The 22,966-nt window shown below is 32.4% G+C and overlaps 1 protein-coding gene across 1 annotated transcript; it reads right to left on the bottom strand.

Moving 5' to 3' along the window:
- LOC143062277 (uncharacterized) lies at positions 1 to 21,773 on the bottom strand. The gene is made up of 14 exons (XM_076234018.1): positions 21,596 to 21,773; positions 21,119 to 21,259; positions 14,032 to 14,167; positions 13,186 to 13,347; positions 12,731 to 12,873; positions 12,093 to 12,257; positions 9,383 to 9,423; positions 5,996 to 6,115; positions 5,484 to 5,597; positions 4,842 to 4,955; positions 3,053 to 3,166; positions 2,608 to 2,721; positions 2,137 to 2,270; positions 1 to 1,371 (listed from the first exon to the last, which is right to left on the bottom strand). The coding sequence occupies exons 5-14, from the start codon at positions 12,850 to 12,852 to the stop codon at positions 892 to 894; spliced, it is 1,518 nt and encodes a 505-aa protein (XP_076090133.1). The 5' UTR covers positions 12,853 to 12,873; positions 13,186 to 13,347; positions 14,032 to 14,167; positions 21,119 to 21,259; positions 21,596 to 21,773; the 3' UTR covers positions 1 to 891.
- Positions 21,774 to 22,966: the final 1,193 nt, after the last annotated feature.

Below are 22,966 nucleotides of genomic sequence, written 5' to 3'. Positions count from 1 at the left end.
ACAAAATGATCAGTTGGTCAATAAAGAGGATCCTTATTGGGATCTGGAATAATTGTATACTATATATGACTATATGGTGTTTTACACAAAGTAGATTTTTTTTTCAATTTTGCAGTTCAAAAATGAAATATTTAATTTGTATTTACTTTTAAAAAAAATCATATTTAAACATTATCCCCCAAGAAACTCTAGTACATTAATTGTTATACAATTACATTTGTTAAATATCTGTACATTTTTATTTTGATTCCCTCAATATCTCAATTGGTATTTTGGTTTTTTCTCCTGGTAGCTCCATTAATGAAATGTATTTATATTAAGAATTCTTTATCTTCATTTTTCCTTTTATCCCTAATCCACCTTTTTTTTCAAAATTGTTATTTGTATTGCTGGTTAGTGGTCATAAAGCTATCAAATAATTCTATTGAGTAACCACAAAATACTGCCCACATGTTCTTATCTTGTATTAGTCAGACACGTGCATTTGTTTATAAAACTAATTATCATCCAAACTGGTAGCTCCATTAATGAAATGTATTTATATTAAGAATTCTTTATCTTCATTTTTCCTTTTATCCCTAATCCACCTTTTTTTTCAAAATTGTTATTTGTATTGCTGGTTAGTGGTCATAAAGCTATCAAATAATTCTATTGAGTAACCACAAAATACTGCCCACATGTTCTTATCTTGTATTAGTCAGACACGTGCATTTGTTTATAAAACTAATTATCATCCAAACTCATCAACTGTGCAAGATATGTAAAAAAAAATTCTTTTGTGGCTTTGGAATATTAAGAAGTAACAGCTGAAAACGAAATTTTGATAAAATTAAGTCGCTTTTGTGTTGTGCTACCTTAAAATACAAATATTTATTGTTAGTATAACATTTCCTAATGCTTAAGGCTTTTGGTAATCTTAAAAAGGCTAGTTGATTTTGAAAGTTGTTTCTTATTTTGACAGTTGTGCTTATGGAATTTGTATTTATATCTCAATTTTTCATCAAATCTTTGAAAATGATCGTATCCAGTGTGATCTACAAAGCAATCACATCCTTTAGGACCGTTTGTGTCTTCATCTTTTTCTGAATCTTTCCGGTTTTCATCCTCATTGTAATTACTAGATATTTCTGATTCAAAATCAGATACGGTCATGACATCAGCCGTATCCGTATTTGGTTCTATAATGTGTATTTTATTCTTTTTGGTAAGCTTATTTTCTTGGTGATTCCATATTATATAAAGTAAGATTGTACCAAAAAGTCCAGTCAATAATCCTATTATTCCACTCTCCATTTTAAAAGATTTCCGTTGCAGAGGATTAGGTTTTGTGATGAAACATGTGCAGTCTGTGTATTCTAGATCGGTGCAAACCTGCAATAGACATATTAGTCAAAACCATCTTCAGTGTTTTAGATATACAACAGTAGCAGTTAATTTAGTAAATTTTTAATGAATTCAATAACACATTGATCAAATGTTGAAAAAGAAGTTAGCTACTCTTCGTTCAATATTGCAACTTTGGCTCAGCTGAAAAAAAATGTTCATCCTTTGGCGAAATTTAGCTCAGTAGTTTATTGTTTCATTTCACATATCTAAATAATACCTCTGCATCGTCTTGGAACACATGGAATTTTTTCTCGGGGTATAGCGACCTGCTTTATCTCTCACATCCATGTTATGTTATTAATTAACCAAAATGTTGAACATCGCCTCATACATTTAGCTTGTATAAAGCCATGAACCTGTAGTTCTGATGTGCCGTTGGTTTTTGTCTTTCGTATTTGTTTTTTGTAAATTGTATTGTATAAATTGAGTCTGGTTTTTTTTTTCTTGTTTCAATTATTTCACATTTTTCATACTAAGACCTTCAAAAGACAGCTATATTATATGTATTGTTCTCATTGTTGAAAGACCGTACAAATTGCTTAAATATATTTGAAATCTGGTGAAAAGTTGTTTCATTTGCAATCCTATCAGATCTTTTTATTATTTTTTTCATATTATATCTGTTTGAATGACATTTTAGTTTAAATTACAGTTTTAATTTCATTAGGACTATTCAAAATTCTGGTGTTTAAACTCAGTATAAATTCTTTTATAAGATTCAGTCAGGAATATGATTTGTTGAATACGTACACCTGTTCTATTTATTTCTTTGTTTTCACATATATCTCCATACCATGGTTCAGGGCAGTCACAACTATAACCACCATATTCAGTAGTGCACTCACCACCATGTAGACAAGGATCTGAGGAACAATGATTGAGCCCTGGTAGAAAAAGAAATCTGTTCATATGAATATCACTCCATTTGGTACTTGGATGCATAAAATACCTTTTATACTTATTCTTAAAAAAAGTTTCCTCTTTTCTCCTTGTATTTGTTTGTAATCAATTTACGAAATGATGTTCACATTTTAAATACATGCTTGCAATTTTACAAAAAAAAGTTTAAACTTTTCTTTAATCATGTTAATCTCCAAACAGTAAGCCTGTAACTCCAGTTTTGGTGGGCTTCGTGTTGTTAAGTCTTAAGTTTTCTTTGAGTTTGACTCTTCTTCAGGTATTCTTTGCCCCTCTTTTAAGATAATATGAAATAATGCTTACACTTTTCGCAGTTATCTCCTCTTGATTCATTTGTACAATGGCATATGTATTCGTCAATTAAGTCTATACATGTGCCGTTGTGTCGACACGGATTACTGCTGCATTCGTCTATATCTGTAAAAATATAGTATTCGTAGTATAGTATTCGCAACTAGCAAATATGTTTATAAGGAAAGTATCCTTAAAAAACTACAGCAATGATATCGAGTAGTTTATCTGGGTTTGCCAGTCAAGATAAAATAAGAAACGATAAAAATCAATCTCTTTATTAAACTTAATAGCAAGGGATCATTTGAATGCATTAGTCTATAAATCATAGAGTAATATAGAGAGTAAGATTATTAAAATGAGATATTCTCCAGTCTAGATTTTTATTGATTCATCAAACACAATATGTGAATTAGTTAAATGTTAAATGTTTAAAGCAAGTCCATATATCTCTAACCTGTTTGACATTGAGTTCCAGTAAATCCAGGTATGCATGCACAATTCCATGAATCTATTCCATCCACACATGTGCCATTATTGTAACACGGATTACTAGAGCATTCGTCAATATCTACATTATATATGATATGTCCTTGTATATTATTTTAATGAAAACAACAAAATTTAACAAGGGAGTTCGAATATTAGAATATCTTGAAATTATTCACATCACAAACGCATTACACAAAGTAATTTAAGTCATTAACGTTAAATAGATAATAATGAATTACAAAGTCTGTGTCACATTCTGTATCAGCCCAAAAAAAATAATCATTATCAGACATTGCAGGTGCCTCGTAAACATACGATACACATTCAACAGAGGAACGCCAACCTGAATTTGGACACAGAGTATAGACCAAAAGCGTTTGGTACATTGTATAGGGTAATTGTGTAAAAATATGGCTTATTGTAACAGCGATTTGAATATCAGTTATACAAAAATAACATAATATGATTATATTAGATACATATGCAGATATATCCTTTTAAGGGAAGAACGTCATAGCAGATTTCTCTTACTGTTCAATTGGTATGATAAACTGTTATGTATGCCTTATTTAATAAAGATGCATATACGTTAAACATGTTCTTGTAGATTTGCAATGTGTGAAACCACAAATTTAAAGCATTTTGCAAATGAGAAATAAAAGGCACAATTTGGTAAGTTTTACAATGTAAACAATTTAAATGTACATAATAATGATAAGTAATAAGAATAGTTACTAACTAGAGAACAAAACCCGGCAATTTTACCGAATTGAAATATCGACAAATCAAAACCAGTATATAATAATTTCTTGATATAATTTTCCTAAAACAGTCATATGATAGTTGTCAAGATAATAAAACAAACACAAGGAGCATCTGACCTTTGTTAGTCTTGTATTTGTTTTAAATTTTAGTTCATTATATGTTTTGGAGTTTTGGCCTGCTGATGCCCACTTCCGGTGCGAGATTTTCTCGCTGCGTTGAAGACCCATTGGCGGACTTCGGCTGTTATATGCTCTTTGATTGGATTGTTGTTTCTTTTACATATTCCCCATTTCCATTCTCAGATTTACAATTCCAAACATAATTTTTTTTTAAATTACAAAAGTATAACATGACAAGACATGAAATTCAACAGTACAACAAACGAAATTTGGAACAAACGATTGAAGATATTATCAAAACCGAAATCACTATCATTTATAATTGTGTGCCATAAATTCATACAATGGAATCAAAAGCTTTTAAATGATCATACATTCAGAGGATATTAAAAAGCAAAAGTAGCCTTTGTTTCAAAAGTGACACACGATGAAAAATTTTCGTTGCTCTGTTGTTAGCAATGACTTAGATATAAGATTCACAAAATATGCACGTGAAATTTATACTTGATAGTAATAAATTGTTTCACAAAAAATGAAAATTAGAAAAGTTTATTTACCATGAAAGGAATAATTTAAAACTATGTGTATCATCATTTTGGACATTACCTTTTGTATAGGGCAATTATTACTTCGAAATTGAAATGAAAAAGTTTCACCAGTAATTACATAAATTCGGACCATACATTTCTAACAGTAACAGTAATCGTGCTTTATCAAAGAAATCGCTGTTGAGGGTATAAGTTTGAGAATACCATTCAAACGTAAGTATATAAATACAAGAGATGTATGTATTGTATGAAGATATTCTAAAATCAATGAGTGACACAACAGTTCTCGATTCTATACAATATGAAATGAAACAGAACGTACCTGTCTCACAGTTTATACCAGTGTAACCATTTGAACACCGACATGCATAACCATTCACTAGATCTGTACACGTAGCACCGTGTTGGCATGGATTACTGAAGCATTCGTTAATGTCTGAAATATTTTATTTATGGAAGCATTACATTTAAAACTTGTTGTTTTTATTATAGTATGGTTAAGTAGAATGCAGACATATTCTTTGAATTTTAATTTGTTATTCCAAGACACATTCTAAAAAATGAGTGTTGTTATCGTTCATACAAGAAATCGAATAACCTACTATATGAATCAAAAACTATTTGCACAAACTCATCTTCAATGCTGAACTTATTTTCTTTCGAAATTTAGACGGGATCGCTTTTAGATAAATACACAAAATAAATGAAACTGCACATTTGTTTGCTTGCAGTGTAACAGCTAAATTTTAAAACGACTATTGATAAATATACATTCTTTTGAATCTTATGTGAGTTTTTTTCTGGGTAGTGAAATTCTGGTGTAAATATAGCAGTATTCAACAATGCACACGTTTGCCTCTCGCGGTACTATTAAATGTAAAATAATTATGCACTGTTTATAAATTGATTAATATAAACAAAGAATATATAGTAAGCATAATAAATTAATGGTAAACTATCTTACTTGTCTGACAGTTGAAGCCTGTGTATCCCTCTTGGCAATGGCAGCGATGATTGTTTATGAGATCTAGACATAAACCACCATTTCTACAGGGGTTTGATGCACATTCATTAATGTCTGAAGAGAAAAAAAAAGAAAAAATAGGTTTATAACATTTGCTTCAAATAATGAACATAACAAATTTACTGGAAAAATTATAGATAGACTTTTTTATTTTCTCTTGTGATGTATGGTGCTTGTATTATCAGTCTCTTGGAATTTTTTACATCTTTAGTATGCTCTTCAACTTCGTACATTATATAACTTTTTTTAAACCTTTTTTTTTTTCTTCAGCGTAACTGATTAGTATTTTGTAGACGATACGCGTGTCTGCTGAACATAGATTTCAAACGGATTTATGATGAGATTATTCGTAAGTAATATGCCTCTTTCATATGATTTTTGTTTACCAACAACCTGTTTAAATCAGCAAACGTACCTCATCGAAATCTCTTGAAATAAATTATTGTACTTACCAGTTTGACACTGTCTTCCGGTAAAACCAGGTACACAATGGCACGTGTAATCGGATGTGTATCCCAACCTGTTACACGTTCCATTATTTCTACATGGACTAATTTCACATGGGTCTACATCTAAAATTTATGTAAAAGTATTAATTCTCTGTTTCGATTTCGAGACAGAAAAACTATTATCACTGAATAAGATTGTTTAACGAATATGTTGCAGATATATTTTCCTTGATTATATATGATTAATAGTGATACAAAAACTGTGGTAGGCGAATAGAAGCCCTTGTTGAAAGTTTTGCTACCCTTAAACATATAAGTTCATCGTCTATCGTAGTGGATTTTTGTAGTGTCAAAACGGAGAGTCCCTTATAAGATGGCAAAATCAAATGATAAAACACATCAAACGAATGGACAACAACTGTCATATTCCTAACTTGGTACAGGCATTTTCAAATGTAGAAAATGGTGGATTGAACCTGGTTTTATAGCGCTAAACCTCTCACTTGTATGACAGTCGCATCAAATTCCGTTATTTTTACATCGATGCGTGCACAAAACAGAATAATCGGTAAAATAGTCAAAATATGGTTACAGCAGTCATCACTGTGTTAAAATCTCAAAACAAACAAACATTTACAAAAAAGTTCAAAAAGCATCCATCAAATTAAAAAACTCATTCATTGTTTCGCGTGATTTGCGTCAGAAAATGTTAACGTCACATAGAACGAAATTTTGTCGTTCAATATATATTCCACGGCCGACACTCGGCTAACCGAGAGATTGGTCGGTTAATCTATATTGAGTATGCGGCTATATCGGCGGTTGGTCTGTTAATCGGGTTGGCTAAAGTCTGCTAATCAGGTGTTATCGAGAAAATCATTGAAAACTCAGCATGTTTCATTGTATAACCTTTTAAATATATGTTTATCATAAAAAATATTTATGTCTAACAAAACTATTTAATGTACTGAATCCAGTGGTGTAATTATTATTTTTCTAGCTTCTATGTACGATCTATAAAATGAAAAGGCAAGTTACTCATTAATAAATTTATACACATTTTACACACACAAAATGTACACAAAATGACACTTGTGTTGAATTTACTTGCATGCAATATTTTGAACATCGAAAAAAGACAGGCATTATGTGTGTTAATCAAATTGATATCATTGTGTGAAAAATCTACACGAAAATCCGTATTCTGGTGACATAAATCAATCTTTTTTAAAACCTGGTCTGTTAATGGGTCGGATGTATAAAACCCGGTCTGTTAATTGGTCTGTTAAGAGTTATGAATGACAATAAAAGTATAATTTTATTACTATATAGTGTGTTAATTTGGTAGGCTCAAGACGAGCGGCTAAAATATACGGAAACAACACTTGAGCAATGGAACATAAAATATATACGGAAACAAAACAGGAGCAATGGAATATAAAATATACCGAAACAAAACACATGAACAATTAACAATTTAGGCAATGGATATTGAAAATTGATAAAAGTGGTTTCAAAAAGTGTTAAATTAAAGTAAAATTAATTTTATCCGAGAATGGTCGCATATATTCTGTGGATTCTGTTTTATTGTCATGAACGACACCAATTTGTCATCTACATTGGTAACCAGTATATAAATCAGAAATTAACGTAGTAATGTAATTAAACATCAGTAAGTAAAATATATTGGGATGCCTAAATATAAAGAATAGAGAAAAAATAATGAGTAAGATAAATAAAATGTATAGAAAAGTAACATAACAATTTAAAGAATACAGAAATAATCAACACCCCAATCCGGACCTTCATGGTATACACGAGAATCTGGATGGAGATACAGAATATAAATAAAAGATAAGGACAGTAGAGAGTGATGCATTGCTAAAAAAGAGAGAAAAAACAATAATTGTTTAAGAATAAAGAAACAGTAACGGATTGCGATGTACTCATATTGGTAACAAATGCTTGAAGTTTACATGTGGACAACTGCAGTTCTCCACTGCACATATGTAAAAAGGGAACTATACGGAATAACATGAATTTAAACTGAATACAACCAAATGTAGCTACACTTTGTACCCGAATTTCCATAAAACTCGCACGATTCGGACTAAGACCGGGGATAAATTCATTATTTACGTTCATATCCGTAGATATGGATATTTTAACACCCTTCAGTACCTGTACACCCTTCGGTGTTAAAATATCCATATCTACGGATATGAACGTAGATAACTTATAATATGTACCCTGTGTTGTATTAGAAAGACACGTTCAGTCGGATTTGAGAACATGCTACTTTTTGCAGACACAAAAATTAAGGCTGATTGACATCGTTAATAATAAATTCATGCATATTCCAGCGGCCAACCCAGATCACGCTATATTGAAGTGACACACTTTTCAATAAAATGCAAAGAAAGTCAAAATAAAAATGCGTTTACTGGAAGGATAGTGCTGCACCGTGTTATCATTTTTTTTACTCAAGAATCTCTCATTCTATACTTTTTCAATGGGAAAATATAAAGGTAGCAAAACTATTTTCGTGGCTAAATAACTCTTAACTGACACAATTTCAATTGTCCAACCCATTAACAGACTTTATAACCCATAATTTTCACTAAAACGTGGTATTACTCGCGTTATATTACAATTATGAAATATTTACTAATGTCAATTTATATGCAAGAACCAAAGTAGTATTTTGTGTCTTTCAAATGATATCTAAAATTGTTGGTTTCGCCTTTTATTAAAAAAATTGCTATGCGTGTAGTCATAAATACTACATACTTGCGCGACGCCTTTTACTTTTACTGAAAACTGCGCAGACTATGAAATGTTTTTAAAGGTGGAAAATGTTCTATGATAGATATCATTTTGTCAGACACTTTTCTTTTTTTGATTTGATTCTTATAATATGCCAAAAATCTGAATATTTGATAGAGTTTAACATTAAATTGTGCGTTTTACTCTTAACAGACGTATAGCCAGCCCGATTAACAGACCAATCTCCCATATAGCCGCATACTCAATATAGATTAACCGACCAATCTCACGGTTTGCCGAGTGTCGGCCGTGTATTCAAAACAGTTATAAATTCACATGGGGAAATTTAGTGTGCAGGGTTAAAAAATCAAAAGTTATGTTAGAATTAATTTAAGAAACAGACCAAGATTTAAAATTATCCAGATTTTTTTTATAAGAATCCATATATGGTTAATATCACTACGTGAGTAAAATAATTTTGTCGTTTGTCGTAAGCATATAAACAATTATCGAACTTACAGTTACTGAGAATTATTTCTGAATTGATGCAAAATCTTGTCATAATAACATTATACAGTAGGAAAATATTCCAAAATATTAAGTCGCAATTTTATTAAAACTTACCCCATGCAATAACTGATATACAACGTGTGTCACTCAATTTCCTGAAATGAATTTAACAGCTATAAAACTCAACAAAAAAGTGTTGTTCCATTTACCTTGCTTTTGTCACATGTGTTCAGGGATTTTGTGTCTTGAAATGATACAACATATCCTTGTCCGTTTTAAATTTATCATTTATCAATAAAAGAATTAGGTGATTGATTCCCTATATCTTTGCCTCGAGCATCACCGAAGAGACACTGATTGTCGAAATACTTATTTGTTGTAGTAGAATTGGTTTCGTTATTGTTTTATGTATTTCATTTTATAAACTACGAGATAGTAAAATTGAGAATGGAAATGGGGTATGTGTCAAAGAGACATCAACCCGACCATAGAACAGACAACAGCAAAAGGTCACCAACAGGTCTTCAATGCAGCGCACCTGGAGGCGTCCTTCAGCTGGTCCCTAAATAAATATATATACTAGTTCAGTGATAATGAACGCCATACGTAACTCCAAATTGTACACAAGTAACTAAAATTTTAAAAAAAATACATGACTAACAAAGGCCAGAGGCTCCTGACTTGGGACAGGCGCAAAAATGCGGCGGGGTTAAACATGTTTATGAAATCTCAACCCTCCCCCTATACCTGTAGCCAATGTAGAAAAGTAAACGCATAACAATACGCACATTAAAATTCAGTTCAAGAGAAGTCCGAGTCTGATGTCAGAAGATGTAACTAAAGAAAATAAACAAAATGACAATAATACATAAATAACAACAGACTACTAGCAGTTAACTGACATGCCAGCTACAGACTTCAATTAAACTGATTGAGAGATTATGTCTTCATCATATGAATATCAGACACAATCCTTCCCGTTAGGGGTTTAGTATCATACCATCATAACATATATGAGAAGAACATAACCCGTGTCATACCAACAACGTTAACTGGTTTTTAAATAAATGTGTATAGTTCCGATGCAAAGACCCTAAAAGTGAATCAATATTTACGCCAAAATATGCTATCTTCAATGGCCTGACAACAGTATCGTAACTAAATCCCTTCTTAATAAGTATATTTAAAGGTTTTGTTAGCTTCCGAGGTGAATACTGACATTTTTGTGTTTTATAAAGAATATTTCCATAAAAAAATGGATGTAAAATACTTGAACGTATTAGAAGTCTGCATGTTGAGCTATATTTACGAATGGTGTCCTTATACTTTACATACACGAGCGAATCGCACATGTTGAGATATATAAACACCGTAAGATTGTGACAAGGGAACGTCACCATCTAAATATGGATAACTAATGATAGGAAATGAAAAATCAGATCTTTTATCATATATTTTAGTATTAAGCTTTCCGTTAATGATATAGATATCACGTTCGAGGAAAGGGCAGTAGTCATTGTTAGTATTAGCTTTATTTAAAGTAAGTTCAACAGGATAAATTTCTTTAGTATACATACTGATGTCGTCATTATTAAGAGCCAAAATATCATCCAAATATCTAAAAGTATTATTAAATTTGTGTATCAGATGTTGTTTCAATGGGTCTTTGCTGATTTCTGTCATAAATTGTAACTCATAGCAATACAAAAAAAGGTCCGCAATAGGTGGTGCACAGTTAGTCCCCATTGGACTTCCGATAATCTGACGATATACGGAATCTTCAAAGCGAACAAAAAAGTTATCTAGTAAAAATTCAAGGGCAGATATAGTACCAAAGCATGTCCAATTGACATAGTTTTTTTTTGTTTATTGCTTCTAAAAAAAATCCCTAAAAGAGTTTGAACATATATATTCACATTCTGACTTTTTAAATGCCCATTTAATTAGGTGTGTGATTTTTTTCTTAATGAGAATGTGAGGCAATGTGGTATATAGGGTATAAAAGTCATTTGAACAGATTCAAAATCACCAATACATGCATGCAATTTATCAAGTACTTCCAACGAGTTCTTGACACTCCAAAAGTAATTAATTCCACTATTTTCGAAGGCCTTATTTGAACAATTTATTATCAGTTTTTTTATTGTACCAAGTGTACTGGTAAGAAGAATAGATAATTAAGTAGTGGAACAATGGTTTGAAGACGAAATGAATCTATATTTGTAAGGTGTTTTGTGTAGCTTCGGAAGCCAATACATAGTTGGGACTTTCATTGTATTTGGTTCTGCTTGTAAAGCGGTAGCTAAAAGTTTATGTTTGTTACAGATGTCGTTTTCTGAAAATGGAGTCAGTTGGAATGTTGGTGAATTGGTGATTTCTTTTTTCAGAACCTCAATGTAAAATTTACGTCAAACAATAATAATAGTATTAGCAGCTTTATCAGCTGGGACAAAAACAAATTCAATGGCTAGTTCTTTTAGTTTATGTTTGGTACGAGAAATAGGTTTATTGTGGTTATTTTTAAGAGTAAAATGTTCTTTAAAATGTGGAATACGTATATCAACTATGTTCATTACTGAATTAAAAAAGGAGTCCAAAGATTTGTTTTCAGCTTTTTCCCGTTTTATCCATTTCAAACAGTAAGTACGGAGTGAGTCGTGGATGATATTACGACACTCATTCCAATTAAAAATTGACGGGGGACGATTCAGTGTGGTTTTTTTTTATTAATATTTAACAAAACACAGATTTTTTTTGTTTTCTTCTAAAAGTACACTCACAATTGACTAAAACGCGAAATATAGTACAACACAATGAATCATACTTGTTAGTATCTTCAGCAGAGGCACAAATGATATGCGTTCCTTTATCTGCTTGAGTAGGGGTCCATCGGATGATAACTCGTCGGACATTTGACCTTCCTTGATCGTCTGCCAAAATAGATGACTTTGAGAGTCCCTGAGGACCGCTGATATCTATTGATTTCAATCTGTAATCGTGTTCATAAGATTATTCTAATGTTGATGTTTATATAAAAGACACAAATACGAAACTTAAAATTTACAAAATACTCAAGTGAAGAGGATAACAGTCCCCTGGGTTTTTTTTTACATGTCATTAAATTAAAATGTATATCCTTCTTAAAGTTTAACAGATATTAACTTAAAAGCTTACAATTAATTTCAAATAAATAAACTTGATAGACCATGCTCGTCTTCATATATTCTTAAAGCCGAATTACGAAATATGTGAGACATGATTTCAATAGAAAAATGACATACAACAATATTGTATAAGGCCGTCTTTGTAACGGGAAAATTATCATTATTGTAAATTTCCTTGCATTTTTAAAGTGTTTATGAAATGATATATGCGTAAAATGTGAAAAGATTAATGCAATGAAATACAAAATAATTGATAATCATTATGATAATCAAGAACATGAGAAAGCCAGATACTTACCCAATATCTGACTTGACATAAAATACAGTAGAAAAAGAAGCAGTAGCCTTTAATATTGTCACATGACCTTCGGCTATTGTAGGTGACACAAAAACAGGTTTGTCATTACACGATCCAGGCATGGTTTCGGTATGTATCAAAAACTACAATTGAAAAGATATCATAAATTTATATCATCACAGGTACATGTTAAAAGTCAAATAAAAAAATACCGAACTCCGAGGAAAATTCAATACGGAAAGTCCCTAATTAAATGCCAAAATCAAAAGCTCAAATACATCAAACGAATGGAATACAACTGTCATATTCCTGACGTGGAACAGGCATTTTTGTTCATGTACAAAATGATGGATTAAAACTGGTTTTATAGTTATTTAAAACCTCTCACCTGTACGACAATGGCATAAAATGCCATTATGTTGACAACAAAGTGTGTATTACAAGTTCATACTGACCTGAAGTGGAATTTGTGTGATTGGTGTTGATGGAGAATACACATGTTTATTTATAGTAATTGTCTTTCTTGGAAAGTCTTCAATCGTCAATGCGACAGCGAACCAACCGTTATTAGTATAGCTGTTAGCTGAGTTTGCAGTAAACGTTAGTGTACAACTTTTCTGAAATAAAATTTTACAGATAATAGACCAGAGCAAGATATCTTAGGAAGCTGTAGGATGTGACCATTTAAGTCATACTGCCCTTTTTATATCATCTAAACTAATAACTAACAAAAATCAAATGTAAACATTTACAATCTTTGTGTTCAATAGTTTTTTTCGCGTTGGTCTCTTTTGGATTTTTATATTTCCCAATCGATTTCGTTTTTCTTTTCATCGTATTTACACGAAACAGGGCATAATAGAAAATTCGTTTATCAAAACCCATAAGTGTACAAAAATGTATGAGGGTTGTTAAGGTTTTAACTTTTTAAACTCACTTTTAATAGATAATTTCAAGACAAAAAGATAGATCTTCCTCTCTATACAGTAAGCTTTCATATGTTATAACTTTAGAAAACAAACGCATCAAACTATTTCTTTCAAAGAGCATCAGTCTGAACATGAATTGAACGTATGAACTGGACATTAGGCATCAACAATCCATCTTTCAAAAAGTAAAATCACAAACAAAACAAAAATGCCGAGTAAAATTCATTCTGGAAAGTCAAATGGCAAAATCAAAAGCTCAAACACATCAGTCCAGTGGATAACAACCATTTGATTAATCGATTTACGACCGAGGAAAACTGATGGCAGATGCATATTATTATTTTTTAATTTTTTTTCTCTAACATTACAAACCTGATCTAAGTGTGCATTCGGTAAGAGTCTAGATATCGTTGACGCCTCCGCTGTTGTTGCCCATCGACATTGAACATTATCGCCGTCTGGGTCAATTATTGGTAGTTTGATGCTTACAGGACAACCATATTGAACCCTATTCAAAAGGTAATGAAATGTGCGTTTAAAAATTCGTGTTTAAGTTCTGAAAGAAGAAAATGTTCTCCCTAATATTGGAGATACAAAAAATGAAAGAGAAAAAAATAATAAAGTTGCAAATTGGCATTTATTTACTTTTTTCCATATTGACAATTCGCAACTCAAAGTTGACATTTCGACAATTCTTAGTTCTAAATGAACATTTATTACTTTTGTGACCGGATATTTGGTCAGCCTAGCAGATGTTCTCACAGAAACTTTGCTATAACATGTTGTAGCCTCACTTCAAAGTTGACAATTCGAACTGGGATATAAATAACTTTAAACAGAGAAATGCAAATTTGGATTTACGAAGGTTCAAATACGATACGAGACATGTGAAGAAAAAAAATCACTCGACCGGATTTTTGTAGATAACATGGATAATTCATATATTGTTTTATGTCATTCAAGTAATATAACGAATTTGGTATACGAACATGACTTTTAGAATATATTAAACGGATATTTTATTAGTTTTTAAGATTTTAAGGGCATTTGTTTTAAATCTCGTACATCGAATAACGACTATTTACCGGATATATTTGAAATATGACTTATTTAAATAAGTTTTTCACTTCGTTAGCTTGTATAGGCACGGCTGGTAATCTACACACGCAGAACAGTTGGTTCTGCAATAATAACCGTGAGAGGATTTTCCGGTTGTGCTTGAGTGGAGTAATTGTCACCGCTTCAAAAGGTATGTACATTTCTAAATTGCAATTTTCTAATTCAACTGATCAAAATATTGAAAATCGGAGAATGCTATGCTGTGGTGAATACTTAAGCGAAGAGATACATGTATCATTTACTGTTGTACATGATATGGAGTTAAAATCTAAAAATCAGTTGCCCCACAAGAAATTGCCTGAAAAAATACGTTTAAATTTTGAAATGGTTCTATTAACAGCCCTACAAGTTCAAATTTAGTTTTTGTTTCGGTCATTGGGTATAAATGTCTTTTTGGGCGACGTGTACGCTGTCCGAAGTTGATAGACGTCTAAATAAATCTAAAAACTACACATTTTCATTATTCCATGCGTGAGGGGATCGGTTCTGATTGAGGACATCGTGAATGCGTGAGGGGACGTAAAAATAAATATCTTTATATGTCACCAGGTCTTTATATCCAAGCTATGAGTCATGAAAAAAACATATTTGTGTGTATAAAAAAACACTATAAGGTAGAATTTGAAATGAATTGTGGGAAGATAGGTTTTATAATATGTTTTAAAAAAAGAAGAAAAAGAAAAAAATGGTGTCAAAGATTTTTTTTTTCTTGCTACAAGAAAAATTAAATTTTCCCTATCAGACTAGTATATATTTTTCACGAAAAGACTTATCTCCCCTAAATGGCTTATAAAAAAAAAATGCCTCTCAAAACACAAAAATTGATATTTGTTTAATTATTTTGATTTTTGCAATAAATCACCAAGGTTTCTGTATATAAATAAACAGTCCTACCAATGAATTGTGAATCTGTCTCCAAATTTGCAGATTTTGGCAAATAACTAGACCGATTATTTGCCAAAATCTGCAAATTTGAAGGCAGATTTGCAATTTATTGGTTATACTTTTTGATATATACAGAAAACTTGGTGATCTATTGTGAAAATCTAAAATAATAAACATATAACATTTTTTGTCAAATAAGCCATTTAAGGGGAGATAACACTTTTCGTAAAATATATATACTGGGCAGATAGGGAAAATTTTAATTTTTATTTGCATCAAGAAAACAAAATCTTTCACACCATTTTTTTCTTTATATTTTTCTAAAAACATATTATAAACTTATCTTCCCACATTTTATTTCAAAATTCTATCTCATTGTGTTTTTTTATGCACACAAATGTGTTTTTTCATGAACAATCTAACCAAATTTAGGCAACTTCCATAGCTTGGATATAAAGATATGATTTCACGTCCCCTCACGCATTCACGATGTCCTCAATCAGAACCGTCCTCTCACGTGCACGCTGAAAATAATGAAAATTTGTAGTTTTTAAGACGTCTATCAACTTCGGATATAGCGTACACGCCGCTCAAAACGACATCCATACCCATTGACTGAAACAAAAACTAAATTTGAACTTGTCGGTCTGTTAATAGAGCCATTTGTTTTGGCAATTTCTCCTGGGGTAACTGATATTGTAGGATTTTAACTCCATGTACAACAGTAATACCGCAGTCCCACTAGGCCACGATCGCACTACGATCTGTGAAAAAAATGAAAATGAAAATGCAGATCGCAGTAAGGTCGAAGTACGGTCGTGGTGAGGTCTCGATGATCGTGATGAGTTTGGCAAACTTTGAACCTGTTCAAAACAATCGTGGTGCGGTCGTGGCGAAATCGGGTCGAAGTAGTAGCGTAGTGAGAGCGCAGTAAAATCGTGGTAAGATCGCAAAGGTCGCTGTACCATCGTAGCGAGAGCGCAGCGAAAGCGTGATTCTATTCGGAGAGACTGCGCTACGATCTCACAGCGACGTTATTACGACCTCACTACGACCATCACGTTCTCACCGTGACCCAACTACGCTTCCACTACGACTATACCACGTTTACACCACGCTGTTCAAGACCATAGTACGATTCTAGAACGACCTTGTCGCCCTTTCCGCGCTCTTCCTACGACCTGACTACGTTCATACTACGACTTTCATTCTTATCGTCATTTTAACATAAAATATATTAAATCTCGTAGGTTTTGTTTGTCTGTATGTAATAAGGACTTCTTGTCCATTTTCTCTAACTGCTCAACCATGCCATATTATGTATTGTATGTGCCTATCCAAAGTCAGGAGCCTGTAAATCAGTGATTGTCGTTTGTTTAATGTTTTTCATTCATTTTTTGAACATAAATAAAGCCGTTAGTTTTCTCGTTTGAATTGTTTTACATCGTCATTTCGAGGCTTATGCGGAATGGTTTTTGTTCATTGTTGAAGGCCGTACGGTCACCTATAATTAAAAAAAAGTTGTTAATTTCTGTGTCATTCTGGTCTCTTGTGGAGAGTTGTCTCATTGGCAATCATACCACATCTTAATTTTTATTTTTTTCACACATCTGTGTCATCTCTACTATCGTTCCCTAAAATATCGTCATTTGAGCTTGATGGACCAGGAATAGGTTGTAAATCAGGTTGTATTGGTCGTTCCGACATCTTTGCTGGGTCAGGATTCGTAACTATCAAGAGCTCTCTCTGCCTCTGAATCAACCCCTACCACAATGCCCCCGTGTTCTAGTAGATTTTGATTGCATGGCTGTATTGTTTCCGAGAAATCTAGTATTAATCAGAAATGGAAGGAACGGAACTGCATTGATATGGAACACGATTTTGATATTATTGCTGAGAACGTGGTAAGATCGGTATGAACGTAGTATAATCGTGGTAAGAACGTGCAATAATTGCAGTAGAAGCTTGGTACGATCGTGTTACAATCGGATAAATCGTGGTATGGTCGTAGTAAGAACGTGATGAGCGTAGACAGATCTTGATAAACGTAGTGAGGTAGCAGAATAAGCGCGTTGAGAACGTGGTATAATCGTAGCGGGATCGTTGTAGAAGCGTCATGAGGACGTAGTATTATCGTGAAAGCAACGAAAATTTACATTGCCATGCCGCTAATACCGAGACCTCACCACGATCTGAATTTATTTTAGATCACGGTGAGCGTGGTGCGATCGTGGTCTAGTGGGACTGGGGCTTAAAGAATACATGCATCTCTTCGTTAAAGTATTCACCACAACATAAAGCATTCTCCGATTTTCAATATTTTGATCAGTTGAATTAAAAAAAAAAATCGATTTAGAAATGTGCACACCTTATGAAGCGGTGACAATTACTCCACTCATGCACATCTGGAAAATCCTCTCACGGTTTTCATTGCAGAACCAATTGATTACCAGCCGTTCATTATGAAAACAAAATAACGTCCCATTTTAAAATGTCTTGATTGATAATATTCTTTCTATGGAAGACAACTTTACTAAATTAAGGAATTATTTTGTGCTATTCCTATTCCTGTTACAATGTAGATGGAAATTTATCTTCCGAATTTGATCAGACATTTGAACATACATTTGTGTACTTTTATAATAAGGTAATACATCTGAACGCACATTTTTAATGTTCACTCTGTACGTTTAAGATATATGGTGTTTTTTTTGTGTGAAGTAAACCATGAATTATGTTTACTATTATACAGAGAGTCACTCTCTGGTTATATTTATCATGAGTTAAAGCTCTTTCACTAGACATGTTACGAAAAGGTATAATCACGACGCTGAGGTTGACAAATTACACTTTAAATGTGGGGAATGTGTCAAAACACAAAAGAGATTACATGTGTTTACATTGAATATTATTTAATAACTGCATTGATCCTTTTGGAGGCAATTCCGTATGGAACGAATATTCAATAACATTTTTACCATAAGAAATATAGGAAATGGATAGTAATGCTAAAACTTTGTGGAGGGGGAGCGGTCATGTAATGCAGAAGATATGGGGTACATACGTATGTGAATTCTTTGGCGAGCACTTAATAGGTCTTTCAAATATTCTGAAGTACTATAATCTATTTTATAACTGCTCGTGAATACATATGTAACGGTAATTTTTATATAGTTATGAAAAGCAAACAAAGGAGTGAATGTATTTCGATCCAGTTAATTGTTTGCCACCTAAATTATTATCTAAGTTAAACGGGGTCTGCTTTAAAACACCTTAAACAGGATTTTTATACAATTTCAACTTGAAACAGGTTGCATTATTATTAGTTTGATAAAAATGACTCTCGGTCAAATAAAAGAAGACAAGTAAATCCGTTAACTGTATGTGGCCTCTACAACAAAATTGTTATACCTGCGGTACTTTTACGGATGTGAGCTATGGAACGGGTTAAAACCAAAAGACATAAGGTGTCTTGAAACTTTCCAACATTTCATTGTTTAACATATTCAAGGCTTTCCGAAACGAACACGGTCAGATATGTGTGAATCTATGACCAACCTCGAGAGACTACCTATACTAGACGAAAAACGGAAATTGATGTTCCTGTATAAACTTTGTGAAATGAAGGCCCAATCACTTACCAAACAAATTTTCATTCATAGACTTTATCAGTATTTCGGAGATACCAGTAGAAAACAACATGGATTCATCCCAGATGTAACTAACATTTTATCAAAATATTCACTTTTGAATTTTTTGAAAAGCTATATGTTTACCGGCTGTTTCCCAACCAAATTACAGTGGAAAAACATTGTCAATAGTGCGATCAACCTGGATGAGAAACATCAAAAGGAAGAGCGAATGCGAAGTGACAACGATTTTACACGATTTCTAAGATTGTCTGAGAACAATGGCTATGATTTTATATGGCAATATGCAAAATATACTGGCAAACTTCGAACCGCTAAACATGTAGCTAAACTTTGGTCTACTCCCCCGACTAGCGGAAACTGCAACTTGTGTGGACACTTTGTTCAAGATACACTTTACCATCAAATTAGAATGTGCACAGAACTTCAAACACAAAGACACTTGCTATATAAAAGATTATCAGAAATGACTAGTGACAATTTCTTATACACACTGCTTTCAAAATCAGACGAGTACGTGTCCTGTTTTCTGCTTGGCAATCACGAAGCTCTATTGGACCTTTTAACACCAGAGCATTGTTTAGACGTCTTTAACGAAGGATTTTCCTATCTTAAATACTGTAGACTGTAAATACTTTTGAATTCAAAATATTTAGTGACATTAATTCTATTATCTAATTTCAAAACTTTGTAATTGTACATGATAATTTATATGCATTTTGTCAATCTCCTTTAAGAGGAAATAAAGTATGATGATGATGAAGTATTTTTCTTCTTTTATTTCCTTCCAACGTTGTCTTAATTTAAAAAAAGGCAGAACAGGAGTTTCGAGTTTTAAAAAAGGGCAGAATGAGCAACTTCACAAAAAAGGCAGGATGAGAATTCATGAAAAATAAAGGCAGAATAAATTAATAAACAATCCGGACAAAAAAGGCCGTAATACTTTTTATTAGCCTGTCCAAAGTCAGGGGCCTGTAGTTAAGAAGTGGTCGTTAGCTAATGTCCGTCATATTTGTTCTTCGTAAATGGTTACCCCTGCAGACGTCATCAACTAAGAGCTAAATCACGAGTAGAAAGAAGAAAATGTAAAAAAATGAATTTGCGTATATTAGAGTGTCGGATGTAAAAGATGAACACAGTATAAGGCGCTTAAAAATTTTCAGTCATTTGAAGCTTATGGAGACACTTTTAGAAAAAAATCAACCAGACTGTCGAGCTTTGTGTGGGATAAGTGGAGCGACAAATGAACTTTTTCAGGAACTGTAATACAGCAATAAATATAATATGTAATAAGCTGACTACGTATTAGATATTATCAATTTAGAATCGAATGAACTTGTACAAGTCTCAGTCCCCCCTTTTTTTCTAGCTCACCCACTCCTGCACACGTACACCTGTCATGTCTAATGATAGCCAGCAATGATATCACAAAAGCAATTATCACATAGGATGTTACATTATGATGTTCTAGATAAATGCGATTTGAATTTGCCAAGACGCACGGGATTTAAATTTAACCTGTTTAAATCTATAATCAGTGTTTTGACACCGTCCCCAAATTTAAAGTCTAATTTGTCAACCTCAGCGTCGAGAATACACCTTTTCGTAACATGTCTAATAAATTGTACACAATGATAATGTATTGGTTTAGGTGTTTATTAGTTAGTATACTTAACTAAAAAAATCATAGTTTTTTTTTTTAATTTTTTGCATTATTTTTCATATCGGGTCTTGTTTTTGATACTTACTTAATAATACACACTTCAAATGACATAACTTATATTATATTAAAATTGTACTCATACCTATATATTGCTCGACTTGTGGTCAATGGACTGTAGTTAGGTTGGTATGTGTCACTTCGGTGGTGCAAGTCAACTAATGTTTGTAAATTCCACCCAGAAGCACTACCATAAGCAAGACTTATCCAGGCTGCACTTGCATAACTATAACAATATTTATGTTATTCGTTTTTTTTTTTCAATTGAAAAGTCTAGTAGTCCTTGTGCTATGAAAAGTCTAATTGATATTTAATTGCAATTTGTCCGTAGTTTTTTTTTTTTTTTTTAAAGGTCAATAAGACAAGAACAAGTATTTCAATTTATCTTTTTCCCCGAAGTAAATTTCCTGTGGGTCAAGACTCAAACTGGATTAATAAACGAAAACTGAAAAGCGACAAATTTAAAAACAGTATTTAAACATTTTAACGCATTGTACGTGTAACCATAACCAAGCACAATTTGCTGAAATAACCGAAAATAAAATATTTTTATTACTTTTACCTAATTTTGTAAGGACCATCGGTTGGAAAATTAAAGCTGAATGTTTTTTCTCCTTCTTCCCAGTGTTCGGCAGCATTTGATCCGGTTTGTACATAAGGACCAGCATAAACTGTGAGACTTGAACCTGCCGTCCATGTAGCAGAATTAGCATTATTATAGCTCCAGGCAAGTTTGTACTTAAATTCTACCTAGGAATAATTATACAGTATATTAACATGCTTAATAAAAATATCTTATATAAATCAATATTTAACTATTGAAATTAATTCTCAAAAGTCGATTTCCTAGTTACATGTATTTTATATATATGCATATGTGTTTACCTTACTTAAAGTCTTACTATATAAGTCTTTACCTTGTTACCGGAACCTAAGTATCTCCAGCTTATTGTTCCTCCGCGAAAGTGAGACCCATATACAATTGTAAAAAGTAAATAAAGGCATATAAACGCGATATTGACATTGGCATTCATTTTACTTATAACTTTTCACTTTGTAAAACGTCTAGCGAGAAGCTGCATCTAACGTCCTAAACAGCTACTAAATTATCTAAGTTGGACTCTTTGTAAAAAAATAATTCTGCTTTATACTTATAAGGTGTCCAATGAAAATCTACAAGGATGTCATAGCATTTTACTACTATCAGGATTTAAATCGTGCCATAGTTTACATACTTAAAATCAGGAAGAGACTAGAATCGTGCACTGAAATATTATACCACAATTCGACACGTAGTTACTACACGTACTTTGCATGTTTTTCAAAAGCAATCGGTTAAGTACTTTAATTTAACTACAAAATGTAAATAAACATAAAACAATTTCAAAAGGCGGGTATCGTGTACTTGGCTGGGGGACTATGGTAAGCACAAGTAACGAGAGACGAATAAACTGTTCTTCAAATCAATTCTTTATTACATGATGACCATGCTCTTGCATAGGCAGACGACAACTCAACGTAATCATAATAGCTAAAACATGTTCCACGTTTTCTGACATAATAGAATCATATTCAAAACAGTGTGGCTGTGGCCATTGATTGACGACCTAAATTATCCCATTGACTGGGACAGATTATGTGAACGTTTGTCTGTAACGACCACTGCTCATTATGTACTTGTTAAAGACAATTAAACTGTGGGGTCACCAAAGGTTCTCAACACCTAAATGAAGTTATTCGAAAAATTAATCAGGAATAACACGATGTTATGATTTATATCAATAATATAAAGCAAAACATTCCTGGTTAATTTTTCGAATTATTTTATTATTGAAGGCGTTAAGAACCTTTGGTTACCCCACAGTTTAAATTCTATAATAAGTAAGTAGTGGTCGTTACAGACAAACGTTCACCTAATCTGTCCCAGTCAATG

The sequence above is a fragment of the Mytilus galloprovincialis genome, chromosome 2, assembly GCF_965363235.1.
Source record: "Mytilus galloprovincialis chromosome 2, xbMytGall1.hap1.1, whole genome shotgun sequence".
NCBI classification, from domain to species: Eukaryota; Metazoa; Mollusca; class Bivalvia; order Mytilida; family Mytilidae; genus Mytilus; species Mytilus galloprovincialis.
The sequence above is the reverse complement of the archived record's forward strand: the minus strand, read 5'-3'. Positions and strand labels throughout refer to the sequence as shown.